Below are 23,155 nucleotides of genomic sequence, written 5' to 3' on the forward strand. Positions count from 1 at the left end.
CCTGATTTTTTCCCCCACTTGGTTGTGCAGGGAAGGGATGGCTTGCCTGGAAAAGTAGTGGCGGCTGGGCACGACGTACTGTGGGACAGCCACCGACATAAGGTTTTTAAAACTGTGCGTCTCCACCAGACGGAATGACAGCATTTCAAAGGCCAATAATTTTGAAATGCTGGCATTCAGGGCCAGGGATCGCGGGTGGGTAGGGGGGTACTTCCTCTTCCTCTCAAGTGTTTGGGAGATGGAAAGCTGAACGCTTCCACGGGACATTGTGGAGATGGTTGTTGGTGACCCAGGTGGTGGTGTTGCTGACAGATCGTCTGTTTGCGGGGTGGCAGGTGCCGGTATCACTACAGATGTGGCTGGAGCGGCCGAGACTGCAGCAGAAGAGGAAGCAGGATGAGCCAGAGACGTTTCTTGGTTTTGAAGGTGTGTACTCCACTGCAGCTCGTGCTTTGCACTTAGATGCCTGATCATGCAGGTTCTGCTCAGGTTGAGAAGGTTCATGCCTCGCTTCAAGCTCTGATTGCACAGGGTGCAAACCACTCGTGTCCTGTCATCAGCACATTTTCTAAAGAACTTCCACGCTAGAGAACTCCTTTGAGCTGACTTTGGTGCGCTCGTTCCCTTGCTGCGTTGGGCAGTAGCGGGCGTAGTGTCTAGGGCACGGCCGCTCCGCTTCTGCACCCTGCTCCCTCTTCTGCTGTGCTGGTGGCTCTGTGCGACCACCGCCTCTTCCTCCAAACTACTCAGTTCACCTGCATGACGTTCATTCCATGTGGGGTCGAGGACCTCATCGTCCTCCACATCATCTTCCACCCAGTCTTCACCCCTGCCCTCCTTGTCGGTCTCCACAATGCTGAACGCCGCAGCAGTTGGCACCTGCGTTTCGTCATCATCGGAGACGTGCTGCGATGATCCTTGCATGTACTCATCTTGAGGAATAAGTGGTTGGGCATCGCTGCACTCAATCTCTTCCACTTCTGGGGCAGGGCTAGGTGGATGGCCCTGGGAAACCCTGCTGACAGAGTCCTCAAAAAGAATAAGAGACTGCTGTATGGCTTGGGGCTCAGACTGCTGGCCTGATTTGCAAGGGGGTGAGGTGAAAGACGGTTGGACATTGGCTGCAGGTGCCAACTCTGACCTTTCTGCAGTAGACTGGGTGGGAGACAATGTGAAGGAACTGGAGGCACTGTCAGCAGCAAACCAATCTACTATCGCCTCAACTTGTTCTGGCCTCATCACTTCTAGGGGCGTTTGATGCCCTACCAAATACTGATGCAGGTTCTGTCGCCTACTCACACTTGAGGAAGGTGTTTCACTTGTGCGTGTAGCTGGCACAGATCGACCATGTCCTCTCCTTGCAACAGGAGCTCTACCAGCAGCACCACGACCCAGGCCACGGCCCTTATTTGACGGTCTCCTCATATTTCTGTAATTTAAGATCTTGCCCTAGAAAGGTTTTTATTGAATAGCGGAATAGAAAATATGATCCAAAAAAAGTGTATGTATATCACACGTACACAACCACACTAGGCCCCAATTACTATTGTTTGTACCCCTAAAAGGCTAGATGAGGAGTAGGGGGAGTATGGAACAGGCAGCACCCTCAAACCTTCAGAAGTATGAGATGAACCCCAACAACTTGGAAAGGTGGATCTCTCTCACACGTACCGACACAGACTATCCCGCAATTCAATTGATCCTCAAAGGTTTTTATTGAATAGCGGAATAGGAAATATGATCAAAAAAAGTGTATGTATCTCGCACGTACACAACCACACTAGGCCCCAATTACTATTGTTTGTACCCCTAAAAGGCTAGATGAGGAGTAGGGGGGGTATGGAACAGGCAGCACCCTCAAACCTTCAGAAGTATGAGATGAACCCCAACAACTTGGAAAGGTGGATCTCTCTCACACGTACCGACACAGACTATCCCGCAATTCAATTGATCCCCAAAGGTTTTTATTGAATAGCGGAATAGGAAATATGATCAAAAAAAGTGTATGTATCTCACACGTACAGAAACACACTAGGCCCCAATTACTATTGTTTGTACACCTAAAAGGATGGATGAGGAGGAGGAGGAGTATGGAACAGGCAGCACCCTCAAAGCTTCAGAAGTATGAGATGAACCCCAAAAACTTGGAAAGGTGGATCTCACACGTACCGACACAGACTATTCCGCAATTTAATTGATCCCCAAAGGTTTTTATTGAATAGCGGAATAGGAAATATGATCAAAAAATGTGTATGTATCTCACACGTACAGAAGCACACTAGGCCCCAATTACTATTGTTTGTACACCTAAAAGGATGGATGAGGAGGAGGAGGAGTATGGAACAGGCAGCACCCTCAAAGCTTCAGAAGTATGAGATGAACCCCAAAAACTTGGAAAGGTGGATCTCACACGTACCGACACAGACTATCCCGCAATTTAATTGATCCCCAAAGGTTTTTATTGAATAGCGGAATAGGAAATATGATCAAAAAATGTGTATGTATCTCACATGTACAGAAGCACACTAGGCCCCAATTACTATTGTTTGTACACCTAAAAGGATGGATGAGGAGGAGGAGGAGTATGGAACAGGCAGCACCCTCAAAGCTTCAGAAGTATGAGATGAACCCCAAAAACTTGGAAAGGTGGATCTCACACGTACCGACACAGACTATCCCGCAATTTAATTGATCCCCAAAGGTTTTTATTGAATAGCGGAATAGGAAATATGATCAAAAAAAGTGTATGTATCTCGCACGTACAGAAACACACTAGGCCCCAATTACTATTGTTTGTACACCTAAAAGGATGGATGAGGAGGAGGAGGAGTATGGAACAGGCAGCACCCTCAAAGCTTCAGAAGTATGAGATGAACCCCAAAAACTTGGAAAGGTGGATCTCACACGTACCGACACAGACTATTCCGCAATTTAATTGATCCCCAAAGGTTTTTATTGAATAGCGGAATAGGAAATATGATCAAAAAATGTGTATGTATCTCACACGTACAGAAGCACACTAGGCCCCAATTACTATTGTTTGTACACCTAAAAGGATGGATGAGGAGGAGGAGGAGTATGGAACAGGCAGCACCCTCAAAGCTTCAGAAGTATGAGATGAACCCCAAAAACTTGGAAAGGTGGATCTCACACGTACCGACACAGACTATTCCGCAATTTAATTGATCCCCAAAGGTTTTTATTGAATAGCGGAATAGGAAATATGATCAAAAAATGTGTATGTATCTCGCACGTACACAACCACACTAGGCCCCAATTACTATTGTTTGTACCCCTAAAAGGCTAGATGAGGAGTAGGGGGGGTATGGAACAGGCAGCATCCTCAAACCTTCAGAAGTATGAGATGAACCCCAACAACTTGGAAAGGTGGATCTCTCTCACACGTACCGACACAGACTATCCCGCAATTCAATTGATCCTCAAAGGTTTTTATTGAATAGCGGAATAGGAAATATGATCAAAAAAGTGTATGTATCTCGCACGTACACAACCACACTAGGCCCCAATTACTATTGTTTGTACCCCTAAAAGGCTAGATGAGGAGTAGGGGGGGTATGGAACAGGCAGCACCCTCAAACCTTCAGAAGTATGAGATGAACCCCAACAACTTGGAAAGGTGGATCTCTCTCACACGTACCAACACAGACTATCCCCCAATTTAACTGATCCCCAAAGGTTTTTGATTAAATAGCGGAATAGAAAATATGATCCCAAAAAAGTGTATGTATATCACACGTACACAACCACACTAGGCCCCAATTACTATTGTTTGTACCCCTAAAAGGCTAGGAGTAGGGGGAGTATGGAACAGGCAGCACCCTCAAACCTTCAGAAGTATGAGATGAACCCCAACAACTTGGAAAGGTGGATCTCTCTCACACGTACCAACACAGACTATCCCCCAATTTAACTGATCCCCAGAGGTTTTTGATTAAATAGCGGAATAGAAAATATGATCCCAAAAAAGTGTATGTATATCACACGTACACAACCACACTAGGCCCCAATTACTATTGTTTGTACCCCTAAAAGGCTAGGAGTAGGGGGAGTATGGAACAGGCAGCACCCTCAAACCTTCAGAAGTATGAGATGAACCCCAACAACTTGGAAAGGTGGATCTCTCTCACACGTACCAACACAGACTATCCCCCAATTTAACTGATCCCCAGAGGTTTTTGATTAAATAGCGGAATAGAAAATATGATCCCAAAAAAGTGTATGTATATCACACGTACACAACCACACTAGGCCCCAATTACTATTGTTTGTACCCCTAAAAGGCTAGGAGTAGGGGGGAGTATGGAACAGGCAGCACCCTCAAACCTTCAGAAGTATGAGATGAACCCCAACAACTTGGAAAGGTGGATCTCTCTCACACGTACCAACACAGACTATCCCCCAATTTAACTGATCCCCAAAGGTTTTTGATTAAATAGCGGAATAGAAAATATGATCCCAAAAAAGTGTATGTATATCACACGTACACAACCACACTAGGCCCCAATTACTATTGTTTGTACCCCTAAAAGGCTAGGAGTAGGGGGAGTATGGAACAGGCAGCACCCTCAAACCTTCAGAAGTATGAGATGAACCCCAACAACTTGGAAAGGTGGATCTCTCTCACACGTACCAACACAGACTATCCCCCAATTTAACTGATCCCCAGAGGTTTTTGATTAAATAGCGGAATAGAAAATATGATCCCAAAAAAGTGTATGTATATCACACGTACACAACCACACTAGGCCCCAATTACTATTGTTTGTACCCCTAAAAGGCTAGGAGTAGGGGGAGTATGGAACAGGCAGCACCCTCAAACCTTCAGAAGTATGAGATGAACCCCAACAACTTGGAAAGGTGGATCTCTCTCACACGTACCAACACAGACTATCCCCCAATTTAACTGATCCCCAGAGGTTTTTGATTAAATAGCGGAATAGAAAATATGATCCCAAAAAAGTGTATGTATATCACACGTACACAACCACACTAGGCCCCAATTACTATTGTTTGTACCCCTAAAAGGCTAGGAGTAGGGGGAGTATGGAACAGGCAGCACCCTCAAACCTTCAGAAGTATGAGATGAACCCCAACAACTTGGAAAGGTGGATCTCTCTCACACGTACCAACACAGACTATCCCCCAATTTAACTGATCCCCAAAGGTTTTTGATTAAATAGCGGAATAGAAAATATGATCCCAAAAAAGTGTATGTATATCACACGTACACAACCACACTAGGCCCCAATTACTATTGTTTGTACCCCTAAAAGGCTAGGAGTAGGGGGAGTATGGAACAGGCAGCACCCTCAAACCTTCAGAAGTATGAGATGAACCCCAACAACTTGGAAAGGTGGATCTCTCTCACACGTACCAACACAGACTATCCCCCAATTTAACTGATCCCCAAAGGTTTTTGATTAAATAGCGGAATAGAAAATATGATCCCAAAAAAGTGTATGTATATCACACGTACACAACCACACTAGGCCCCAATTACTATTGTTTGTACCCCTAAAAGGCTAGGAGTAGGGGGAGTATGGAACAGGCAGCACCCTCAAACCTTCAGAAGTATGAGATGAACCCCAACAACTTGGAAAGGTGGATCTCTCTCACACGTACCAACACAGACTATCCCCCAATTTAACTGATCCCCAGAGGTTTTTGATTAAATAGCGGAATAGAAAATATGATCCCAAAAAAGTGTATGTATATCACACGTACACAACCACACTAGGCCCCAATTACTATTGTTTGTACCCCTAAAAGGCTAGGAGTAGGGGGAGTATGGAACAGGCAGCACCCTCAAACCTTCAGAAGTATGAGATGAACCCCAACAACTTGGAAAGGTGGATCTCTCTCACACGTACCAACACAGACTATCCCCCAATTTAACTGATCCCCAAAGGTTTTTGATTAAATAGCGGAATAGAAAATATGATCCCAAAAAAGTGTATGTATATCACACGTACACAACCACACTAGGCCCCAATTACTATTGTTTGTACCCCTAAAAGGCTAGGAGTAGGGGGAGTATGGAACAGGCAGCACCCTCAAACCTTCAGAAGTATGAGATGAACCCCAACAACTTGGAAAGGTGGATCTCTCTCACACGTACCAACACAGACTATCCCCCAATTTAACTGATCCCCAGAGGTTTTTGATTAAATAGCGGAATAGAAAATATGATCCCAAAAAAGTGTATGTATATCACACGTACACAACCACACTAGGCCCCAATTACTATTGTTTGTACCCCTAAAAGGCTAGGAGTAGGGGGAGTATGGAACAGGCAGCACCCTCAAACCTTCAGAAGTATGAGATGAACCCCAACAACTTGGAAAGGTGGATCTCTCTCACACGTACCAACACAGACTATCCCCCAATTTAACTGATCCCCAAAGGTTTTTGATTAAATAGCGGAATAGAAAATATGATCCCAAAAAAGTGTATGTATATCACACGTACACAACCACACTAGGCCCCAATTACTATTGTTTGTACCCCTAAAAGGCTAGGAGTAGGGGGAGTATGGAACAGGCAGCACCCTCAAACCTTCAGAAGTATGAGATGAACCCCAACAACTTGGAAAGGTGGATCTCTCTCACACGTACCAACACAGACTATCCCCCAATTTAACTGATCCCCAGAGGTTTTTGATTAAATAGCGGAATAGAAAATATGATCCCAAAAAAGTGTATGTATATCACACGTACACAACCACACTAGGCCCCAATTACTATTGTTTGTACCCCTAAAAGGCTAGGAGTAGGGGGAGTATGGAACAGGCAGCACCCTCAAACCTTCAGAAGTATGAGATGAACCCCAACAACTTGGAAAGGTGGATCTCTCTCACACGTACCAACACAGACTATCCCCCAATTTAACTGATCCCCAGAGGTTTTTGATTAAATAGCGGAATAGAAAATATGATCCCAAAAAAGTGTATGTATATCACACGTACACAACCACACTAGGCCCCAATTACTATTGTTTGTACCCCTAAAAGGCTAGGAGTAGGGGGGAGTATGGAACAGGCAGCACCCTCAAACCTTCAGAAGTATGAGATGAACCCCAACAACTTGGAAAGGTGGATCTCTCTCACACGTACCAACACAGACTATCCCCCAATTTAACTGATCCCCAAAGGTTTTTGATTAAATAGCGGAATAGAAAATATGATCCCAAAAAAGTGTATGTATATCACACGTACACAACCACACTAGGCCCCAATTACTATTGTTTGTACCCCTAAAAGGCTAGATGAGGAGTAGGGGGAGTATGGAACAGGCAGCACCCTCAAACCTTCAGTATGAGATTGTGTTCACTGTACCCCACAAAGATTGAGTTCACTGCACCCCACAATGATTGTGTTCACTGCACCCCACAAAGATTGTGTTCACTGCACCTCACAAAGATTGTGTTCACTGTACCCCCCAAAGATTTTGTTCACTGCACCCCACAAAGATTCTGTTCACTGTACCCCACAAAGATTGTGTTCACTGCACCCCAAAAAGATTGTGTTCACTGCACCCCAAAAAGGATGTTGTTCACTGCACCCCAAAAAGGATGTTGTTCACTCCACCCCAAAAAGATTGTGTTCACTGCACCCCACAAAGATTGTGTTCACTGCACCCCAAAAAGATTGTGTTCACTGCACCCCAAAAATGATTTTGTTCACTGCACCCCAAAAAGGATTTTGTTCACTGCACCCCAAAAAGGATGTTGTTCACTCCACCCCAAAAAGATTGTGTTCACTGCACCCCAAAAAGATTGTGTTCACTGCACCCCACAAAGGATTTTGTTCACTGCACCCCAAAAAGATTGTGTTCACTGCACCCCAAAAAGGATGTTGTTCACTGCACCCCAAAAAGGATTTTGTTCACTGCACCCCAAAAAGATTGTGTTCACTGCACCCCACAAAGGATTTTGTTCACTGCACCCCACAAAGATTGTGTTCACTGCACACCAAAAAGGATTGTGTTCACTGCACCCCAAAAAGATTTTGTTCACTGCACCCCAAAAAGATTGTGTTCACTGCAGCCCAAAAAGATTGTGTTCACTGCAGCCCAAAAAGATTGTGTTCACTGCAGCCCAAAAAGATTGTGTTCACTGCAGCCCAAAAAGATTGTGTTCACTGCAGCCCAAAAAGATTGTGTTCACTGCAGCTCACACACAGAAAAATGGATGTGGATCACTGACACCTGCCTATCTCCAATCCCACACCACACAGCAATATCGATTGTAGTTTGTAGAACACAGTTTCCCTAAAATTCAGCAGACTCTGTCCCTAACAGGATTGAGAAGAGATCGTAGATCAGGATTGAGTGCAGATTCACCCCACCCCCCCACACAGCAATATCGATTGTAGTTTGTAGAAGACACTGACCCTATATAATTCAGCAGACTCTATCCCTAAAATAGAATCTATACTGGGAAAGGTATCCCAAAGAGTGAAACCCACAGCTGGAACCTGAGGTGTACAGGTAGGTGCTGGGGTAAGAAGACATGAGAAAGAAGAAAAACATGTAAGAGAAGGGGAAGGGAGAAAGAGAAGGATGGAAAGGAAAGGGGGAAGGGGAAAAGGTGGAAAGAAAGGGGGGGAAGGGAAAGAAAAGGAGGGAAAGAAAGATAAAAATAAAAATAGGGAGAGAAAAAAAGGGGATAGGGGAAGGGAAACAAAAAAAAGGGGGGGGGGGAAAAGGAAAAGGGTGGGGAACTAGGAAAAATGGAGAAAGAAAGAGGAAGGGAAAAACAATTGAAGATGCGAAAAAATGGGAGGGCTGGTGGGACTTTAAAGGTACCAGGTAGTTCAAAATAATAAGTACATAGTTTAAAAACTAGAAATATTTATTGACATAACATCTTTAAAATACAAGACAACAGATACAACATAGATGCAAATAATTTGACATATACAAGAAGAACAATGTATTGAACATAAGGCAATAGTGATAATGAAGATAAATAGGTCCAATGATGAGCATTAAACCAATCCCGACATGTTTCGCGGGCAATGATGCACCGCTTCTTCAGGGGAATAAGAATGTGTCAATGTACAGTGCCTGTATGATACAGTGACAACAAACAATTGTTATTAGTTCAAATGCATATATGTCTAACAACAAAAACAAAAAGTGCATGCTAATATGGAACATCAAAGGGCATTCAGGGCCGTCACCATAGAGAGATCCACCACCAAACCAATTGGATAGAAAAGCTCCCCAGAAAAAACGTCTCACCCGCGGATGTGGAGGGGCATAGGGGGTGGGATAGAGATGTAAGTGTGGTGAGCTAAGGAAGCTTCCACCGCCCGGTAAACAAGAAAGAAAAACCTGTTTGTAGGTCTAACATATATACCTTATTCAGTGTCTGAGATAGACACGTTTGTATAGTCAAAAATGAAAAAGGTTAAGGGCAGGAGGTGTCAAACATGGCGGCCAAGTTGGAGAAATACCCAGCGGGGTAATGATCTGTAGAGATGGAAATCAAACAAGTAGTGCATCTGTGATCCAAAATGCTGTATATTATGTCTCTGTTAAGTGATTAAAAAATAAGCGAAGGGGGGGCTTTACCTGCACAGATGGAGGATAAGTCCTTCTTGGTAAAGATAGGTAACTAGGGATATGAATAAAGCCCAAGTATGAGCTATTGCACTTGTATTACTTAGTCAGAGGAGTGAGGCCAGCCATCACAGACATCTAAATAGCATATGGAGAGATCAACATATTACAAGGTAAAAGGAGAACCCATCTATCATCTGATAACAGGTACGCCAATATGGTTCTGAGTATCTTACCCGCGTGGGACCGCCATGTCCGCACACACCAGTTCCTGAGTGACTGAATGAGACGCTTGTTCCCCCTGTTATGGCCCTCAACCCGACACCACGCCGCGCATGACGTCACGCGTAACGTGGGCGGGTCAGGTCCTCAACTGCGCGCGCATCCGAAGAGGCGCATGCGTAGTGTCGCTCAGACCGGGCCGCAAAGGACAGCCCGGAAAGCGGCCACAACAACGCCGGACGGACAAACAACATCCGGCCAGCGGTGTGTGAGAGGACCACACATCCGCTGAGACGTCTGGAGAACACGCCACCCAGTGGCAGGAGGAAAAACCACACACATGGATAGTGCCCAGGATGTACTTCGATCGCCAAAAGAATCATAGCATGCATGTAAACAAATATGACAATGGACATGATAAGGAGATAAAGTAATGGCAAAAAAACACCTGTTGATTTTTGTGTAAAATATAAAGTTATAATCCTCAAAGTAAATGGTTATTATAAAGGAAACTTATAGGAAACAATAAGTTCCCCATAGTTTCTACAAAAGGATACCATGTTATGGAGAACTGAAATCCTCCAGCACACGGGAAATTTGACATCATAAAAAATAAAACATATCATAATATTAAGTATTGACTACTACAGCGATTGGAGATATAAAATCCCAGAGAGACATCAACTCGAAGAATGAGGATATAAAGTTTTCAATAATGAGAATAATTGGCAGACTCACCATTCTCCAGAGTCACATCTGCGGTGCCATAGGGGGTGGATGGTCCAGAGATGAATCGTGGGCAAATAAGGGGCAGAGACGTCCAGCAACTAACATCGACCGGGTTCAAGAGCAATCCAAAAATGTATATAGAATGTATATGAAAAAAGGGGGGAGAAAAGAAGGAAGGAATAGACCATTGGGGAAAAGACCACTTTAACCCAAGAAAGGTTTGTAAGTCAGGACCTCATTGATCCCAGGGGGTATGGTAGCCTCCAGGGACTCTATCCAATACGATTCCCTTTGTAGAATCCGTTTGTCCCAGTTTCCCCCTCGGGGATCCTGGGGGATCACTTCCAAAGCAAAAAACGAGACCATGGAGTTATCATACTTATGGCAAAAGGCTATGTGACGTGTGACGCTCGTTTGTATTGTACCTCCCTCAGAGTGGTAGATATGATCCCCTATACGCTTGCTCAATTTCCGAATGGTCTTACCGACATAGAATGCCCCACAGCAACAGCTCATGAGGTAAATAACCCCCTGAGTGTTGCAGTCGGCATGATGTCTGGACTGAAACCACTTTCCACTGGGCAAGCGAATACCCGTACCGACCCCTATCCAAGGACATTTATCACAAGAACCACAGCGGTATGTACCCTTTGGGAGACCCACCTTGGTAGATTCTTTTGTATAGTGACTTTTAGTTAAACAGTCTCTAAGGGACATTGATCGTCTAAACACCAGACTGGGTCTGGCACTTAGATATTTGTGAAGGGTAAAGTCTTGAGTAAGAATCGGCCAGTGGCGCTTCAGGATCTTTCGCAGAACATCATCGTGAGCAGAGTATGTGGTAATAAATCTGACACTTTTATCATCTTTTTTGGAGGTAGTTTTGTAAAGCAAATCAGCTCTCGAATAAGTGATGGCTCTATTGTAAGCCTTCCTGAGCAGTGTCTTAGAATATCCTCTGGCAAGGAGTCGCTCACGGAGCAGGCCAGCCTGGACATAAAACTTAGCCTCCATGGAACAATTCCTACGGAGCCTTAAATATTGGGCATAAGGGATACTTGCAATCAAGGGGGCGGGATGGGCACTTGCTGCGCTGAGAATGGTATTACCCGCACTAGGTTTGCGGTAAAGGTCCGTGTCAATGAGGCCATCCGGGGAGAGGCTGATGTTCAGATCAAGGAATGAAATCATGTGCCTGTCAAACGTGTAAGTAAATTTAAGATTTAGATTGTTATGGTCAATGGCTTTCAAAAATAGTGAAAGTTCATCTACTGTACCTGTCCATATAATCAACAGATCATCAATGAACCTGTACCAAATTAAAATGTGAGACATCCACTGTTCCATTCTCTCGTCCGAAAAGACCAGCCTCTCCCAGGCACCCAGATATAAATTCGCATAAGAGGGAGCGCAGCAAGTGCCCATAGCTACCCCCTGGACCTGCAAGTATGTTTGTTCCAAAAAGGTAAAATAATTTCTCGTGAGAATGAATCTTAATAACCGGAGGACAAAGTCCATCAAGGGCCAGGTCCTATAATCCTGTTCCTTGAGGAAAGATTCGGCCATCCGGATGCCCTGGTCGTGCGGGATACTGGAGTATAACGCCTCAATATCAATTGCTACAAGCAGGGCATCCGGAGGGACCTGAATCTCCTCAAGGTGTTTGAGAAGGTCGGTGGTGTCCCTGATATAGGACGGAAGTGCAAGGACATGAGGAAGTAAGAATGAGTCCACAAATTTGCTGGCGTGCTCCGTGAGCGACTCGTTGCCAGAGACGATGGGTCTCCCAGGAGGGTGCACCAGGCTCTTGTGCACCTTGGGCAAAGTATAAAAGGTCGGAGTTTTGGGATATTTGGTAGATAGAAAGTTATACGTATCCCTGTCTATGAGGCCCTGGGAAAGGGCCTCAAAACACAGGGACCTGTATTCACAAATGAAATCCTCAATGCAGCCGGGCTCAATGGGCAGGTACCATTGCCGGTTGCACAAGACTTCTAGACACATGGTTTCATACTGGGGAGGAGTCATAACAACTATGTTACCCCCCTTGTCTGATTGTTTTATAAGGATATCTTTATTGTTTTGAAGTGAGGATAGAGCCAGGGCCTGATCTCTAGTGAGGTTTCTAGGGATGGGGGGCAAAGAAGTCGTTTTTAAATCTCTGGACACCCGTTGAACGAACGTCCAGATATTAGCATTGTTCGATAGATCAGGAAATTTCTCTGATTTCGGTTTGAAAACCTTTTTTGAAATGATTTGAGAAGTAGGAGGAGGAGGGGTTTCATCAGGTGAATCCACTGAGTCAATCATGGACACAACTTCCGTGTTGCCCTCTTCATATAACAGGACTAGGTCCTTGATGGCCCGACTCTCAGCCATGGTCAAGTGCCTGGTCTGTTCGGCCAGTTGTTTTTCTAAGTTTTTTTGTTTCCTATCTTTGTCAAACATAAATTTAAAAGTAAGATTCCTTGCAAACAGGTGTAGATCTTTTATAGTTTCAGAAGTATCAATAGCCCTGGAAGGGCAAAAGCCTAGACCCAGGCCAAGCACTTGTTCCTGGACAGGAGTCAAGTCAAACGGGGTTAAGTTAATAATATTAAGTTTGTTTGAGGCATTAATGTGTGTGTTGAAATTATTTAGGTTGTTTTGGGTTTCACGTACATATTTAGATTGCCCTGTTTGGTGTTCCTGGGTGTTTGGGGATTGGGTAGCTCTAAAAAACCGTCGTCCGATATAGCGGAAGCGGAATCACTAGTGTTGGAGGGTAGTGAAGTGTTTCTGGCTAGTACTTTCTGTAGTGTAGGGGCTATGTTTGGTAGACTCGTGGACGTGTTTAGATTAGCGAGTGTATCAGGTTTTTTCTTATTTTGACTCGAGGGTAAAGTGGGTGAAGGACCAGCACTGCCTCGTCCTCGTTTCTGGGCCTTAGTGCGTTTGTTGGGAGCAGGGGGGCCTGATCGTGGTGCTCGTGATTGGTGCGAAAGGGAACTAGCCAGGCTAGAATCAGATTCTACATTATCATCCGTGATATCAGCGTGATTGGTAGTGCGTGTGCGGTGTGTATATAAGGGGCGGGTTTTGAGATTCCATTTATAGGCATAGCCTTCATTGAAGGCTTGTTTGTCTTTTTGGAACTTAACTTGTTTTTTATGAATAATTTCTTTATTCATAACCTCTAGTTTGGCCTTCACCTCTGTCCAAGCTGGAGCAAAATTAGGGGCCTCGAAGACCTGTTTATATTTGGTATTCATTTGATCTATTTCAATGTCTAACGCTGTCATATCCACCTTATACTGGGTCACGAGTGATTTCATCAAATCTTGACTACATGTATTAAGTATACTCTCCCATTCTTTTTTGAAAGTCTCAGATGGGTCTCTCAAAGTAGGGAGCGTGTGTATCCTCAGCCCTTGTGGACTGATATTCTCATCAATGTACTTGAGGAAATACTCGATATGCCAGTAAAGATGTGATTTGCGTTTTAATAAGTTATACATTTTGCCTAGATAGGTCCTTAGGTCTTCCTCTGTTTTGGTATGAGATTCACACGTGGATTGTATACCTGTCATGAAACCGGTCCATGCTGTGCCTAGCAAGTCCATGCCTGTGCCCACAATTTCGGACCGAACGACCACCAACGACCTCACAGGATGCGAAGCTGGAAAAAAAAGCACAACTACTCCGAACCAGAGTGTGTGCCCCGGGAAAACAAAAACAAAACTAGAATTACTGTCTCTCTGAGATATCAATAAAAGGCTGAGCATATAATCCAAGTGGTATGTTCATATAGAAAATGCTATAAAGCAATACAATTTTACAAACACTTGGCATGTAGCCAAAAAAGGAAGGCGCCCTCAGGTGTGTTATCCACCTAGAATTAATTGAAAAGGTGTGTTTGTTTTATAGAGTTATAAACAAAAGGTACCACATCCCTAATCTGTATAGAATCTATACTGGGAAAGGTATCCCAAAGAGTGAAACCCACAGCTGGAACCTGAGGTGTACAGGTAGGTGCTGGGGTAAGAAGACATGAGAAAGAAGAAAAACATGTAAGAGAAGGGGAAGGGAGAAAGAGAAGGATGGAAAGGAAAGGGGGAAGGGGAAAAGGTGGAAAGAAAGGGGGGGAAGGGAAAGAAAAGGAGGGAAAGAAAGATAAAAATAAAAATAGGGAGAGAAAAAAAGGGGATAGGGGAAGGGAAACAAAAAAAGGGGGGGGGGGGGGGAAAGGAAAAGGGTGGGGAACTAGGAAAAATGGAGAAAGAAAGAGGAAGGGAAAAACAATTGAAGATGCGAAAAAATGGGAGGGCTGGTGGGACTTTAAAGGTACCAGGTAGTTCAAAATAATAAGTACATAGTTTAAAAACTAGAAATATTTATTGACATAACATCTTTAAAATACAAGACAACAGATACAACATAGATGCAAATAATTTGACATATACAAGAAGAACAATGTATTGAACATAAGGCAATAGTGATAATGAAGATAAATAGGTCCAATGATGAGCATTAAACCAATCCCGACATGTTTCGCGGGCAATGATGCACCGCTTCTTCAGGGGAATAAGAATGTGTCAATGTACAGTGCCTGTATGATACAGTGACAACAAACAATTGTTATTAGTTCAAATGCATATATGTCTAACAACAAAAACAAAAAGTGCATGCTAATATGGAACATCAAAGGGCATTCAGGGCCGTCACCATAGAGAGATCCACCACCAAACCAATTGGATAGAAAAGCTCCCCAGAAAAAACGTCTCACCCGCGGATGTGGAGGGGCATAGGGGGTGGGATAGAGATGTAAGTGTGGTGAGCTAAGGAAGCTTCCACCGCCCGGTAAACAAGAAAGAAAAACCTGTTTGTAGGTCTAACATATATACCTTATTCAGTGTCTGAGATAGACACGTTTGTATAGTCAAAAATGAAAAAGGTTAAGGGCAGGAGGTGTCAAACATGGCGGCCAAGTTGGAGAAATACCCAGCGGGGTAATGATCTGTAGAGATGGAAATCAAACAAGTAGTGCATCTGTGATCCAAAATGCTGTATATTATGTCTCTGTTAAGTGATTAAAAAATAAGCGAAGGGGGGGCTTTACCTGCACAGATGGAGGATAAGTCCTTCTTGGTAAAGATAGGTAACTAGGGATATGAATAAAGCCCAAGTATGAGCTATTGCACTTGTATTACTTAGTCAGAGGAGTGAGGCCAGCCATCACAGACATCTAAATAGCATATGGAGAGATCAACATATTACAAGGTAAAAGGAGAACCCATCTATCATCTGATAACAGGTACGCCAATATGGTTCTGAGTATCTTACCCGCGTGGGACCGCCATGTCCGCACACACCAGTTCCTGAGTGACTGAATGAGACGCTTGTTCCCCCTGTTATGGCCCTCAACCCGACACCACGCCGCGCATGACGTCACGCGTAACGTGGGCGGGTCAGGTCCTCAACTGCGCGCGCATCCGAAGAGGCGCATGCGTAGTGTCGCTCAGACCGGGCCGCAAAGGACAGCCCGGAAAGCGGCCACAACAACGCCGGACGGACAAACAACATCCGGCCAGCGGTGTGTGAGAGGACCACACATCCGCTGAGATGTCTGGAGAACACGCCACCCAGTGGCAGGAGGAAAAACCACACACATGGATAGTGCCCAGGATGTACTTCGATCGCCAAAAGAATCATAGCATGCATGTAAACAAATATGACAATGGACATGATAAGGAGATAAAGTAATGGCAAAAAAACACCTGTTGATTTTTTTCTGGTGTTTAGACGATCAATGTCCCTTAGAGACTGTTTAACTAAAAGTCACTATACAAAAGAATCTACCAAGGTGGGTCTCCCAAAGGGTACATACCGCTGTGGTTCTTGTGATAAATGTCCTTGGATAGGGGTCGGTACGGGTATTCGCTTGCCCAGTGGAAAGTGGTTTCAGTCCAGACATCATGCCGACTGCAACACTCAGGGGGTTATTTACCTCATGAGCTGTTGCTGTGGGGCATTCTATGTCGGTAAGACCATTCGGAAATTGAGCAAGCGTATAGGGGATCATATCTACCACTCTGAGGGAGGTACAATACAAACGAGCGTCACACGTCACATAGCCTTTTGCCATAAGTATGATAACTCCATGGTCTCGTTTTTTGCTTTGGAAGTGATCCCCCAGGATCCCCGAGGGGGAAACTGGGACAAACGGATTCTACAAAGGGAATCGTATTGGATAGAGTCCCTGGAGGCTACCATACCCCCTGGGATCAATGAGGTCCTGACTTACAAACCTTTCTTGGGTTAAAGTGGTCTTTTCCCCAATGGTCTATTCCTTCCTTCTTTTCTCCCCCCTTTTTTCATATACATTCTATATACATTTTTGGATTGCTCTTGAACCCGGTCGATGTTAGTTGCTGGACGTCTCTGCCCCTTATTTGCCCACGATTCATCTCTGGACCATCCACCCCCTATGGCACCGCAGATGTGACTCTGGAGAATGGTGAGTCTGCCAATTATTCTCATTATTGAAAACTTTATATCCTCATTCTTCGAGTTGATGTCTCTCTGGGATTTTATATCTCCAATCGCTGTAGTAGTCAATACTTAATATTATGATATGTTTTATTTTTTATGATGTCAAATTTCCCGTGTGCTGGAGGATTTCAGTTCTCCATAACATGGTATCCTTTTGTAGAAACTATGGGGAACTTATTGTTTCCTATAAGTTTCCTTTATAATAACCATTTACTTTGAGGATTATAACTTTATATTTTACACAAAAATCAACAGGTGTTTTTTTGCCATTACTTTATCTCCTTATCATGTCCATTGTCATATTTGTTTACATGCATGCTATGATTCTTTTGGCGATCGAAGTACATCCTGGGCACTATCCATGTGTGTGGTTTTTCCTCCTGCCACTGGGTGGCGTGTTCTCCAGACGTCTCAGCGGATGTGTGGTCCTCTCACACACCGCTGGCCGGATGTTGTTTGTCCGTCCGGCGTTGTTGTGGCCGCTTTCCGGGCTGTCCTTTGCGGCCCGGTCTGAGCGACACTACGCATGCGCCTCTTCGGATGCGCGCGCAGTTGAGGACCTGACCCGCCCACGTTACGCGTGACGTCATGCGCGGCGTGGTGTCGGGTTGAGGGCCATAACAGGGGGAACAAGCGTCTCATTCAGTCACTCAGGAACTGGTGTGTGCGGACATGGCGGTCCCACGCGGGTAAGATACTCAGAACCATATTGGCGTACCTGTTATCAGATGATAGATGGGTTCTCCTTTTACCTTGTAATATGTTGATCTCTCCATATGCTATTTAGATGTCTGTGATGGCTGGCCTCACTCCTCTGACTAAGTAATACAAGTGCAATAGCTCATACTTGGGCTTTATTCATATCCCTAGTTACCTATCTTTACCAAGAAGGACTTATCCTCCATCTGTGCAGGTAAAGCCCCCCCTTCGCTTATTTTTTAATCACTTAACAGAGACATAATATACAGCATTTTGGATCACAGATGCACTACTTGTTTGATTTCCATCTCTACAGATCATTACCCCGCTGGGTATTTCTCCAACTTGGCCGCCATGTTTGACACCTCCTGCCCTTAACCTTTTTCATTTTTGACTATACAAACGTGTCTATCTCAGACACTGAATAAGGTATATATGTTAGACCTACAAACAGGTTTTTCTTTCTTGTTTACCGGGCGGTGGAAGCTTCCTTAGCTCACCACACTTACATCTCTATCCCACCCCCTATGCCCCTCCACATCCGCGGGTGAGACGTTTTTTCTGGGGAGCTTTTCTATCCAATTGGTTTGGTGGTGGATCTCTCTATGGTGACGGCCCTGAATGCCCTTTGATGTTCCATATTAGCATGCACTTTTTGTTTTTGTTGTTAGACATATATGCATTTGAACTAATAACAATTGTTTGTTGTCACTGTATCATACAGGCACTGTACATTGACACATTCTTATTCCCCTGAAGAAGCGGTGCATCATTGCCCGCGAAACATGTCGGGATTGGTTTAATGCTCATCATTGGACCTATTTATCTTCATTATCACTATTGCCTTATGTTCAATACATTGTTCTTCTTGTATATGTCAAATTATTTGCATCTATGTTGTATCTGTTGTCTTGTATTTTAAAGATGTTATGTCAATAAATATTTCTAGTTTTTAAACTATGTACTTATTATTTTGAACTACCTGGTACCTTTAAAGTCCCACCAGCCCTCCCATTTTTTCGCATCTTCAATTGTTTTTCCCTTCCTCTTTCTTTCTCCATTTTTCCTAGTTCCCCACCCTTTTCCTTTCCCCCCCCCCCCCTTTTTTTGTTTCCCTTCCCCTATCCCCTTTTTTTCTCTCCCTATTTTTATTTTTATCTTTCTTTCCCTCCTTTTCTTTCCCTTCCCCCCCTTTCTTTCCACCTTTTCCCCTTCCCCCTTTCCTTTCCATCCTTCTCTTTCTCCCTTCCCCTTCTCTTACATGTTTTTCTTCTTTCTCATGTCTTCTTACCCCAGCACCTACCTGTACACCTCAGGTTCCAGCTGTGGGTTTCACTCTTTGGGATACCTTTCCCAGTATAGATTCTATACAGATTAGGGATGTGGTACCTTTTGTTTATAACTCTATAAAACAAACACACCTTTTCAATCTATCCCTAAAATGCCTACAACTCGCCCTGCCTAAACACTCCGACCTGTCCCTCAATTCTATCCGGACACAAATGGTTTTTTCCTGCCTATCTTTCCCTAATCAGCAGCCAGCACGTTGATGTGTGCTCTCTGTCCCTGAATCTAAGCAGCATAATGACGCCGCTGCGGCTGCCTCGAACTTATAAAGACTTGGTCACATGCTTCAGACGGCCAATCACAGCTACTGAGACATTTGCAGGCATGGCTGGGATGGCTTAAGGCACACCAGTTAAACGATTGTTGATTGGCTGTTGAAAGCCCGCCATGAAAAGAGCGCCAAAGCATGCAAAACCCGGAAATAAAACGACCGAACACGGATTTTTACCCGAACATACAGTAAAGTGTCCGTGTCCGTGTTCGGGTACAAAAAATCCAATTATTCGGTACGAACACGAATAATACAGTCCGTGTTCGCTCAACACTACTCATCGGTTGTTAAGAACGCAGCAGCCAGCTGTCTGGCCTGCTCCTTAGCAACCAGCTATATACAGTGTGTTTTACAGTGTGTTTAAAAGGAAAAAATATGTAAAACACGAGATGCATGAAAACTGCCTGTAAAAACGCAAAACGCACCGCCAAACATGCCTGAAGAACGCATCAAGGTCAGCCCGAATAGATGCAAACCTAGATCAATGTGACAGCGCTGATCATCTGGGCTTTGCCTAAAGCGCTGCACAGAGAAGAGCGAGAATTTCAAATCCCTGGACCACTGGAGTGACTGCAGGGGTGTTACCAGCTCAGCAACCCTGGTGGTAAGTACAGCGGTAAATTATATTTAAGCTGTCCATGGACAGTCAGTTTTTTTTTTGTTCAACCAGTGGGACAGAACAAAAAAAAGCAGATTCCTCCATCCACACAAACAAGGTGCGGAATAACCCTACCCCTAAATGGGGAGCAGGTGTGATAAAGGTGGTGTTATCGCTCTCACTCTCTCATACTGGTCACTGGAAGTTCAACATGGCACCTCATGGCAAAGAACTCTCTGAGGATCTGAAAAATAAAAAGTGTTAATATTTTGTGTGGCCACCATTATTTTCCAGCACTGCCTTAACCCTCTTGGGCATGGAGTTCACTAGAACCTCACAGGTTGCCACTGGAGTCCTCTTCCACTCCTCCATAATGACATCAAAGAGCTGGTGGATGTTAGAGACCTTGCGCTCCTCCACTTTCAGCTTGAGGATGCCCCACAGATGCTCAATAGGGTTTAGGTCTGGAGACATGCTTGGCCAGTCCATCACCTTTACCCTCAGCTTCTTTAGCAAGGCAGTGGTCATCTTGGAGGGGTGTTTGGGGTTGTTATCATGTTGGAATACTGCCCTGCGGCCCAGTCTCCGAAGGGAGAGGATCATGCTCTGCTTCAGTATGTCACAGTACATGTTGGTATTCATGGTTCCCTCAATGAACTGTAGCTCCCCAGTGCCGGCAGCACTCATGCAGCCCCAGACCGTGACACTCCCACCACCATGCAAGAGAAGATCCGCCTGCTTTGTTTACATAGCATAGCTGAACCTGCGATCTCTGTGTCTTTCACAGAACCCCCTCCCCCCACACATCAGTAAGCATGAGGCATACATTTAACCCCTTGATCACCAACAGTGTTAACCCCTTCCCTGCCAATGGCATTATTACAGTAACAGTGCATATTTTTATCACTGATTACTGTAATAATGTCACTGGTCCCCCCAAAAGTGTCAAAAATGTCAGTCAGGGGTTAGATCTGTCCACCGCAATGTCGCAGTCCGCTAAAAATCGCAGATTGCCTCCATTACCAGTAAAAAAAAAAAAAAACAATATAAATGACATAAATCTTTTCCATAGTTAGTAAACACGATAACTTTGCGCAAACCAATCAAAACATGCTTATTGCGATTTTTTTTTACCAAAAATATGTAGCCGAAAACAAATTGGCCTAAAATGTAACAAAATTTTGATTTTAAAATTTTCTTTTTTGGGAATGTCATATAGCAGAATGTGAAAAATATAGGTTTTTTTTTCAAAATTGTTGCTCTTTTTTTGTTTATAGCGCACAGATAATCAAATACCACCAAAAGAAAGCTCTATTTGTGGGAAAAAAAGGACGTCAATTTTATTTGGGTACAGCATCGCACAGACCGCGCAATTGTCCGTTAAAATAATGCAGTGCCGAATCGCAAAATAGAGCCTGGTCAGAAAGGGGGCAAATCCTTCCGGGGGTGAAGTGGTTAAACCACTGTATGGTCTTGGCCTCCATGCTGCAACTCAGCTTCAGGGTCTTGGCAATCTTCTTTTAGCCTAGGCCATCTCTATGTAGAGCAATAATTCTTTTTTTCAGATCCTCAGAGAGTTCTTTGCCATGAGGTGCCATGTTAAATTTCCAGTGACCAGTATGAGAGAGTGAGAGCGATAACACCCAATCTAACACACCTGCTCCCCATTCACACCTGAGACTTTGTTACACTAATGAGTCACATGACACCGGGGAGGGAAAATGGCTAATTGGGCCCAATCTGGAAATTTTCACAGGGGGTGTACTCACTTTTGTTGCCAGCGGTTTAGACATTAATGGCTGTGTGTTGAGTTATTTTGAGGGGACAGTAAATTTACACTGTTATACAAGCTGTACACTCACTACTTTACATTGTAGCAAAGTGTAATTTCTTCAGTGTTGTCACATGGAAAGATATGATAAAATATTTACAAAAATGTAAGGGATGTACGTACTTTTGTGAGATACTATATATATACATATATATATATATATATATATATATATACATATATGTATATTTTTTTTTTATGTAGCCCTGCCCCCAAGGGGGTCTGTGATTAATACAAATATAGATACTGAAAGTCTCTCACCCAAATCGGGAACTCCGCTCTCCGCTGCGGCCAGGCCCCGCTCTGCTCAGCGTCTCCTTCTGCCTGCCAGCAACCTTCCACTAGGTCACGCTACCGAGATTTCTCCATACACTCACACCGCCCGCTTCAGCTCCAGTGTCCGCCACTAGGCCTCGGACTATTCTCCTGTGATCCGCAGCAGCTCTTCCCCTTCCTTCCAGTGCGCTGTCCTCAAGGCAAGAGAGCGAGAATCGATCCCGCCCCTCTTTATAAAGACACTCCCAGCAAGCTCCGCGCGTCCCATTGCTCCCTGGGAGAAGAGTCTCTCTCACAGCAGTCTATGATCCTGGCTCCTCCCGGACTACATCTCCCATAATTCCAAATCACTGTCTTTGCAGAACTTTAATAACAAATACCAGTTTGAACAATGCCAGCCGTGCGACCCGGCTACAAAAACAACCATTTTTTTTGGTTTTGAATAAAGTGGGGAAGGATTAGAATCCCTGTAATTTTTTACTGCTACCTTGGGCTCTGTTACCGTGCAATAATGCAATAGAAGAGATAGGTCTGAATGAGCCCTAACTGTCTTGTATTTCATAAATACTAAAGAATGCAATGAACTAAAGTGATGCGTTTTATTTTATTTTTTTAATCATCCTGGAATTTGCATAATTATCCTTTTTGCAGACCCCGCATAGAATGCTCCACCATTCAGAGATAACTGAACATAAACATGTCAGGATAGGATAAATATTTCTGACGCTGAGCAGAGACCTCCATGATAGAAGACCAATTACTGAACACTAATGACATGTCTTTCTTACACATAGTCCCCGGACAGTCGGACATCCAGGACGGGTCCCCCGCACCCTCTGAACATGGTTCCTGTGATCCGTACTCAGTATGGCGTCTACATTGTCCTATTTGTGTTTTTCCTGCCCTATATTGGTGCCTCCGAGGCTGAAAACCGATCGGATACTTGTTCAACGCACACAATATTACCTGGACCAAAAGGTAAGGGATTCAAGACAGCAGATTGTATATGAAGGCAAGCCAAAAAAGCATTAAAGGGTTGATTTACTAAAGGCAAATAGTCTGTGCAC

General features: G+C 44.2%; 1 protein-coding gene across 2 annotated transcripts in view; it reads left to right on the forward strand.

Moving 5' to 3' along the window:
- COLEC10 (collectin subfamily member 10) overlaps nucleotides 1-23,155 on the forward strand; it is a 134,838-nt gene that overhangs the window by 41,791 nt on the left and 69,892 nt on the right. Inside the window, exon 2 of one of the 2 annotated variants that reach the window (XM_082258227.1) lies at nucleotides 22,883-23,066. In XM_082258227.1, the coding sequence (XP_082114353.1) occupies nucleotides 22,931-23,066 (136 nt within the window). In that variant the 5' untranslated portion in view covers nucleotides 22,883-22,930. Of the gene's footprint in view, nucleotides 1-22,815; nucleotides 23,067-23,155 lie in introns of those variants that run through there. The other variant, XM_082258226.1, reaches the window with a different exon arrangement.

This window comes from Pelophylax lessonae, assembly GCF_965119305.1.
Source record: "Pelophylax lessonae genome assembly, chromosome: 5".
Classification (NCBI taxonomy): domain Eukaryota; kingdom Metazoa; phylum Chordata; class Amphibia; order Anura; family Ranidae; genus Pelophylax; species Pelophylax lessonae.